General features: G+C 45.7%; 2 protein-coding genes across 2 annotated transcripts; both read left to right on the plus strand.

Moving 5' to 3' along the window:
- Positions 1-225: 225 nt before the first annotated feature.
- On the plus strand, positions 226-5,509 carry LOC119303646 (exocyst complex component EXO84B-like). Its single transcript, XM_037580772.1, has 7 exons — positions 226-423; positions 1,260-1,357; positions 2,107-3,148; positions 3,364-3,873; positions 4,507-4,695; positions 4,763-4,896; positions 5,039-5,509. The coding sequence occupies exons 1-7, from the start codon at positions 226-228 to the stop codon at positions 5,199-5,201; spliced, it is 2,334 nt and encodes a 777-aa protein (XP_037436669.1). The 3' UTR covers positions 5,202-5,509.
- Positions 5,510-7,064: 1,555 nt separating this feature from the next.
- On the plus strand, positions 7,065-7,979 carry LOC119303647 (germin-like protein 3-7). Its single transcript, XM_037580773.1, has one exon. The coding sequence runs from the start codon at positions 7,123-7,125 to the stop codon at positions 7,813-7,815; it is 693 nt and encodes a 230-aa protein (XP_037436670.1). The 5' UTR covers positions 7,065-7,122; the 3' UTR covers positions 7,816-7,979.
- The last annotated feature ends 730 nt before the right edge of the window (positions 7,980-8,709 follow it).

Here is an 8,709-nt window from a genome sequence, read left to right on the forward strand (position 1 = left end):
GTCTCCATTCCCAAAGCCATTCCCCTGCCTAAAAAACTCGAGCGAGAAAATCCAAAATCCCGGACCAACGAACCAGCCCCTCGTGTGTGTGTCGCAGGAATCAAAGACACGCGGCCGCCGCGCCGTCCCCGCTTCTAGAACCTTCTGGATCCAGCGGGGTGGGAGGGAGCCCCGTCGTTCTTCGCCCGCGCCAGGGGTCGCTGAGCTCCCGACGGCCGGCCTCTGATGGCGTCGGGCGCCGCCAGGTCGTCGCGGTCGCGCCCCGCCGGCCACTCCGGCGTGCTCCCGGCGGGCGCCGCGGCGGCGGGCGGCGTCGGCGTCGGCGCCGGGGTGCAGCTCGCCGACAAGCTCAAGATCTTCAAGACCGACAAGTTCGACCCCGACTCGTACGTGCAGTCCAAGTGCCAGACCATGACCGAGAAGGTGAGCGAGTCAGTGCCTCATGGGAGAGACCGCCCGCCGGGAAGTTTTTTCTTCCGTGTTCCGCGAGATAGTAGCAGTACTTTCTTATCTGTCGATGCGAGTTCCTCCTGGTAGAAATCGCCATCGATCGCGCTGCCGCTGCGTTGTGCAGGACATGATCCAGGGGGGAGACGAGTTTTTTTCTTGGTTTAGTGCCCTAGTGGAGCAGCTTTGGAGGAGGCACCACCGAAGCAGAGAGGGATGCCGTGCTGCTCCTCATGGGGTAATCCGCGGGCGGGCACGTGTGTTGGTTTGGAGCTGACGGTTAGCCCTGCCTGGCTAAAAATGGAAAAGGGAATGCAACTTCTTACCTAATTATTATGCGTTACCTTTCGATTCTGCAGCTGTTCTGTGAGAAACTCTGTTTCTATCACGCGTTAGGATCCTGTACCTATTGGCTATTGTTATGGGTTGGGGCCACTGTTGGATGCTTAACAGATACTGTAGTACTTTCTTAACGCAGCCAAATTTGGATGTTGGATGTTTTTGGTCAACTGAAGGTAGACCTCGGAAACAAATGACAGTTTATGATTCCCCCGTTACTGGGTTATCTGATCGACTCCTCCCATAAGTTTAGTGAACAATCTTGATTCTTAGGTAACATCAGGTTTTGTGAATGAACACTTTGTTGCTGGACTAACGTATGGACTATGGAATGTTCTACTCTTGCAACTGCACCATGTCATGCACATGTGCTTCTTACGGCCATTTCTAGTGGTGGCGCTTTGATGTCTATTATTGTTCACCAAACGCTTTGGAAAATGAACCATGCCTCATGTTTTCATAATTTGTGCCAGGAAATAAGGCACCTGTGTTCCTATCTGCAAGATCTAAAGAAGGCTTCTGCTGAAGAGATGCGCACAAGTGTATATGCTAACTATGCTGCATTCATCAGGTGCGTTCAAGTGTATACACTTAATTACTCCCTCTCTCTCAGTTTACAGGGCGTGCGCGTACCCCTAGGTCGTCAATTTGACCAACCTAATACAAGTCATATATTACAAAAAATATACAATATAAACTTGAAATGTTCTATTTTCAAACGGTATAATTTTTGTGTTCTATAGTTTATATTAGGGTGATAAAATTGGCAACCTAGGTATACGCGCATGACTTGTAAACTGAAACGGAGGAAGTATGTTCTATTTGTCATGCGTGAAGTCAACTGTTGATATTTAATCTCAACCAACAGAGTATCTTCCTGGAATGCGGAGTATTGTGCCTGATAAATTACCCCCCTCCTCCTATTTTCATTTCTCTGAAATGGTTTGTGCCCTAGCATATCCTGCTGCTAATAGTCTCTCAAGTTCTGCACGGTCAATACAACTATATGCCTAACAGAATTTCTTGGATGAAAGAACCACATTCCATGTTTCCAATGAATATTTGGGAACGACATGAAGCCAGCAATTTCTTAATAGCAGTTCTTCTATTGTTCTGAGTGGATGGTGTTTCTTATTTTCTTGTCCATTTACGGCAACATCCTATTCATAAATCATGAATTTATATGGCATGCATTATATTTTTACACTTGAGAAATTTCTTATTATTGCTATTCTGTCACCTCCCAACTTCCGTGTTCTTCCTTCCTACTACCCATGACTTTGAAAAACAATGTCTGAAAACTACTCTCCTGGTTATCAGAACATCAAAGGAGATATCTGAACTTGAAAGGGAGCTGCTATCTATCAGGAATCTGCTAAATACAGAGTCAGCTCTAATTCATGGTTTATCCGAAGGGATTCAGATTGATTCCTTGATTATGGGACCTGAAGATTCCGCAGAAGAGAACATCTCCACTGTTGAATACCAGGAGCTTTCAGAAATACAGAAATGGCATATAGATTTTCCCGACAAGCTTGATGTTTTGCTAGCTGAGAGAAGAGTGGATGAAGCACTGGATGCCCTGGATGAAGCAGAAAGAATTGCTGTTGATGCAGAAAAGCAACAGACTCTTGCCACAGCTGACATTGTTGCTTTGAAGGAGATTATCTCTGATAATCGTCAAAAGTTGTCAGATCAGCTTGCTGAAGCTGCCTGCCAGTCTTCTACTTGTGGCATTGAACTTCGTGCTGCAGCTTCTGCTCTCAAGCGACTTGGTGATGGACCTCGTGCTCATAGTTTGTTGCTCAGTGCACATAACCAAAGGCTTCAGTCCAAAATACAAACAACACGTCCGTCTAGCACAGGACATAGTGTGGCTTACACTGCGTCTCTTGCAAAGCAAGTTTTCTCTGTCATAGCTAATGCTCTCAGTGACTCTATGGAAGTGTTTGGTAATGAACCATCTTATACCTCTGAACTAGTTACTTGGGCTACTAAGCAGGCAATGGAGTTTACCTTGCTTGTAAAGAGGCATGCTTTAGGCTCTTGTGCAGCTGCTGGGGGCTTAAGAGCTGCTGCCGAGTGCGTTCAGATAGCACTTGGTTATACCTCCTTGTTAGAAGCTCGTGGTCTGTCACTTTCAGCAGTTCTGTTGAAACAGTTCAGACCCTGTGTTGAGCAAGCATTAGATTCCAATTTGAGGAGAATCGAAGAGAGTACTTCTGCATTAGCGGCAGCTGATGACTGGGCACTAATCTATCCTCCAACTGGTATAAGAACATTTGCTAGAGCATCTGCTGGTAATTTGGCACTCCAGCCGAAGCTCTCGAGCAGTGCCCATCGGTTCAATTCAATGGTTCAGGTAACTATCTATTTATTGTCAGATGATTCAACTTTCAAGCTACATTAATTGGGGTATCTTTGTCCCGCCCTTTAAGCATATGGCAGCTGATTAATTATTATGTTTTGCTTCGAGAGACACTATTAATATGATTTAATAATTCTTTTACAATATAATTACTGTGCTCTGTTTTTGTAGAATTCATATGCGATGATAATTAATGGTATTTTTTGCAGGATTTCTTTGAGGATGTTGGGCCACTGCTTAGCTTGCAGTTGGGTGGTTCTACAATGGATGGGCTTCTGAAAATATTCAGTACATATGTCGATTTGCTCGTGAGTGCACTGCCAGGCTCAATGGATGATGAAGCAAATTTGGAAGGTTTAGGAAATAAGATTATTCGCATGGCAGAGACTGAGGAGCAGCAATTAGCATTGTTAGCCAATGCATCCTTACTTGCTGAGGAGTTGTTACCTAGAGCAGCTATGAAGCTCTCATCTGTAAACCAGGCCAGCATGGGTAGTATGCGTATAAGGGGTCCAGACAAGCAAAACCGTGCAGAGCAACGTGAATGGAAAAGGAAGCTGCAACATATGGTGGATAAACTTAGAGATAGTTTCTGCAGGCAGCATGCTCTTGATCTTATATTCACAGAAGAAGGTGACACCCATCTCAGTGCAGAAATGTACATCAATATGGACAATAATGCTGAAGAGACAGAATGGGTTCCATCTCTAATTTTTCAGGTACTACAAGTTTCTGCCCTTAAAAACTTGATCGATAAACCTTAGGTTTAATATTAGTTTGAAGAACATGGTCCACCATGGTAAGTGTCGTCATGCTGGCTATTGTATCTTCTGTTGAATTTTATTTTTGGCAAGACCACCTTCCATAGAATGTTGATTCTTGATAGATTTTAGTGGCGGTTTGACTCTTAATGATAGTTGTACGGTGAATAAGTCTATTATGCATGAATCTGTGATCCAGTGATACTTTCTGTGCTTGTATATATAGTAAACGCATTGTATCTAGTCCTAGATGTTACATTTTTATTGTGTGTTTAGCCTTATGTTAGGATAAACAACCTAATTGTAAACAAATCATATTTGAAATTTATCAAGGCAAAATATTACTTCTAGTTCTGATTTAGTGAGCTGCTTATCCGTCTGTTTTACAAATATCTTTGGAAGGAAAGATGAATCTCGAGAAAATTTGTTACCTTAATGACTTACAGAAATGCTAGCCATTTGAAAGTGTTTGGAATTGGGTAGAGTAGTGTTTTGCTAGATTTCAGATAACAAGTCATGAGGCTTGAGTGGTCAGCTGCACCTCGTCTAGTATTTCCTTCTGCGGTATCTCATCTGCAGTCCACATTGCAGGAATTATACACAAAACTGAACAGGATGGCGAGCATCGCCGCAGAGATGTTTGTTGGCAGGGAAAGGTTTGCTACGTTGCTGATGATGCGGCTGACTGAAACAGTCATACTGTGGCTCTCGGATGACCAGAGCTTCTGGGAGGAAATCGAAGAGGGGCCAAGAGCCCTTGGCCCCCTTGGACTTCAGCAGGTAAGCTCCTTTTGTGCCTCATAATATTACGCTAGTACCATTTTTTTTAAACATTTTTCTTTCCCAGTTCTACCTGGACATGCAGTTTGTCATCCTTTTCGGGCAAGGCCGGTTCTTGTCCCGGCACGTGCACACTGTCATACTGAACATAATCGATAGAGCGATGGCAGCATTCTCTGCTACTGGATTGGATCCTGATAGGTAAATTTTAACTGTTTATCCAACTTCAACATTCCATCCCAGTGACCCAGTGTCTAATACAATCTGTTCAAGCCAGTTAAATTTGAGATACTAGCACTTGTGTCTGAATCTGACATAGCAGCATTGCCAATCTCTGCTGCAGCGCGCTTCCGAGCGACGACTGGTTCATTGAAATCGCGCAGGACAACATCAGCAGGATCAGCGGGAAGGCCCGGGCCGGCAACTCGGAGAGGGAGGTGCACAGCCCGACGGCCTCTGTCTCGGCGCAGTCTGTGTCGTCGGCCAGGTCCCACGGCAGCTCCTAGCTCGCATCATCTTCAGTATACAGGTCCTTGCAGTATAGGTGTACGTGTGTAAGCAGTACGTGTTCCTCTTTATCTGTATATATCCATTCTCTGCTGTATCTGTGTCCGGTCTGTGATCTGTTGTGCAGCTAGCTAGTTGTGATTGTAGCCCAGTGAGTATAGAGTATATAGACTGTATAGTATAGATAAAGAAATAATTTGCATTGGAATCGCATAAGAAGAGGAAAATATATGTTCCTCTGTTGAATCATCGACCGTTCAAATGTTCAGAGCTAAGGTTTGTATATTTTTCGCAAAAAGAGAGCCAAGTTTTCTTTTTCTGCAGCGAAAGAGAGGTTTTCATTTTCTGAGGAAAAGAGAGTTAAAGTTTGTATATTCAGCATGGACTGGAAAACAGGCCTACTCGGCTCAATTTCCTAGCCTATTTTCTTGTCAAGCTATCCAAACTTCGCATATTTGATACATCTCATGCGGACCAACTTGTGGTAGGATGATTAGGAAGATAGTGTCTTAGACTAGACACCGGTGCTCGCATTTTTCTGGATTTATTATATGCCTTCATTTTCTTGGATTTATTCTAGGCCTTCCAGCGTTGTGCATTCAGTGGGAGCAGACGTTCTTATCGACTATGAAAGCATCTATGATGACATCGTCAATCTTAAGATGATGTACCGACTTAGTTTCTCGGAGGTGCTCGGGTAGAGTGCTTACATGTGTTCATAGGGTTAAGTGTATGTGCGTAGATATGCGCTGTGTGTTTGTACTATGTTATTAAAGAAAAAGAAAAATTCTTATTTATGGCTTAAAAAACCAGCCACCAAACCGGCGGTCCGGTCGGTGAAAACCTGAACGGAGGACCCCAGTGATCTGGTTTTTAAAACTGTGGCATTCAGTTTCGTGCACTAATCAGTAGAACCAAAAGAGAAGGTTGGGCAATCCACGCACACTTCAACGGTATGCTTGTGTTCCCGCCAACAAGAAAAAAAACCCGGCATGCTTGTGTATGTGGTGAGCACTTCATGACATGAGTGCGCGTGGTTCAGTTCACCTTCCAATCAATTGGAGAAGAAACAAGAAACCTCTTTGGCCGACCGGGTCTCCTCCGCTCTCCACCAACCAAAAATCTTCGTCACCCTGGCTCGCACGTCAAGCCACTGTTGTTCGTCACTGATGGCGATGATGAACACGCGACCAGTCTCCAGTCGCCAAAGCACTAGGATTTGAAAGCGTCTTGCAAAAAAGAATCTAGATGATTGGCGCCAAACACCAACCGCAGCTAACAAATTAGCCAGGGCGACCGTGGTAAAAAAGGCGTCGATAACGCGTGCGTGGATTCCGTGCTCCCGGTTGGACTTTGCACCAATTAGTTTAGAAAAAAATAAAATCCGAAGACATATACTTTAAAATTTCAAAAAAAATCTTGAAACAAGTATGTCAATTACATTTGCGTGTGAAAATGTGTTAGTTCATGTTCTTCAACAAGTGATAAAAAATTGTGCCTACGAGCAAAGCACTTTACTGCACCGAATTTGTTATTTTTTCACGAGGCACAAAAATTCATGTAATTGCACCAAACGTAAAGCTTTGTTTGCAAAACTTTGTGTATTTTTTATTTTTGTAGAAAACACAAAAAAATGGGAATTTTCGTTGGTCATGGCGTGTGTCCCCGATTAGTTACCGATGACGATGCACGGAAACTTCGAACAAGACATGTCCACGTCTCGGTGCGAAATGAAGGGAGACTTTAGTGAGCTTTTGAACCCTTCAACCCCTTTGACATTTGTTCCCTCCCTTCATCCCAACTCTTCTCTCCCGTGTTATATATACACCCATCCCCGATCATCCTCACCACAGTACCACAACACGTACGCGCCAACAACCTCATCGGCTCTTTTTAAAAAAAAAAAAAATCTCGTCGGCAATGGCGCGCTCCAGAGTCTCGATCATGCCGTCGCCGGTGCTCCTGTTGATCGTGGCCGTCGCCGCGCTCGTCTCGGCGTGCGCGGCAGACCCGGAGCCGGTGCAGGACTTTTGCGTGGCGGCGGCCACCAACGGCTCGGCCGACCATCCATCGTACCCGGGGTTCCCGTGCAAGCCGGCGTCGGCGGTGGTCTCCGACGACTTCTTCTTCGCGGGGCTGGCGCGCTCGGGCGCCGCCGACGCGGCCGAGAGCCCGTTCGGGTCCAGCGTCACGTCCGGCAACGTGGCGGCCTTCCCGGGGCTCAACACGCTCGGCGTCTCCATCAACCGCGTCGACCTCGCCCCCGGCGGCGTCAACCCGCTCCACAGCCACCCGCGCGCCGCCGAGCTCGTGCACGTCGTCACCGGCCAGATGCTCGTCGGGTTCGTCAGCACCGCCGGCACCTTCTACTCCAAGGTGGTGCGGGAGGGCGAGAGCTTCGTCATCCCGCGCGGCATGGTGCACTTCCAGTTCAACACCGGCAAGGAGGCCGCCAGGGCCGTCACTGTGTTCAACAGCCAGCTCCCCGGAGTTGTCCTTGCCGCGCCGTCGCTCTTCGGCGCCGACCCGGAGATCCCCGACGCCGTCCTCTCCAAGAGCTTCCAGGTCGACGGCGAGATCATCAAGCTCCTCAAGTCCAAGTTCCGGACTTAAAAAACGACGCACGAGCTTCACGGTCGAAGCTGCCTGTTGTTAGCTTGATTGGTTTATTGTTACACATATACACTGTACACCAGTAAATACGGACACCTAAAGTTGTTCACTGTTTCATGTAATTTTGATTGGATATTAAATGCGCCAATAAAATTTAAGGTTTTTTTCAAGGAAAAGCATCAGCCTGACTTTATAAATAAAGCCACCAGGCAGCGTTCCAGGGCTCACAGGCCACAACCTCGGCACGCAGGCCGGAACTAAGAAACATGAACCAAGAGCGATAAGCAAACACTGCCAATAGCTAAGCCAAAAGGTCATCCAGGAGATCTAGCCATGTGGCTCTTGCTGTGATGAAGAAGACGACGAAGCCTGAATTTTAGAAGATAGGAGGTCCAAGGCGTCTCGGTTTTCCGTCTTAGTTAATGATATCCACTACTGCAGAAACATGCAAGATTTAAATAAGCAATCCGCAGGTTTAGAAGGAAAAATAAGTTCAAAAAATTTAAATTCAAATTCAGTTCATTTTAAAACCAAACTTTTACCTCTTGCTTCAGAGGAAGGAAGAAGATGAGGGCCTTTTTAGAGGTTTGAAAGTACAAGGACTTTCTTGCAAATATCAGGTGTACTCCACGTGCGAGACACGTAAAACGGGACGTAGGGAATAATAATAAGTTTGTATTGTACCCCATCCGTAAATAAATGTAGGAGTGTTTAGATCAAGCAAGTCTATATCATATTTTTACAGCATTTTACGTCAAACATTTGATTTTACAGCATGTCCCCACATGTCAGGGCCACGTGGCGTTGACTTGAGCATATACATTTTAGACAAGAATGAGGGTAAGAACAAGTTTGGCGTTTGGACTTGAGATTATGAGAACAAAATTGCATTAT

Source organism: Triticum dicoccoides, chromosome 5A (assembly GCF_002162155.2).
Source record: "Triticum dicoccoides isolate Atlit2015 ecotype Zavitan chromosome 5A, WEW_v2.0, whole genome shotgun sequence".
NCBI classification, from domain to species: domain Eukaryota; kingdom Viridiplantae; phylum Streptophyta; class Magnoliopsida; order Poales; family Poaceae; genus Triticum; species Triticum dicoccoides.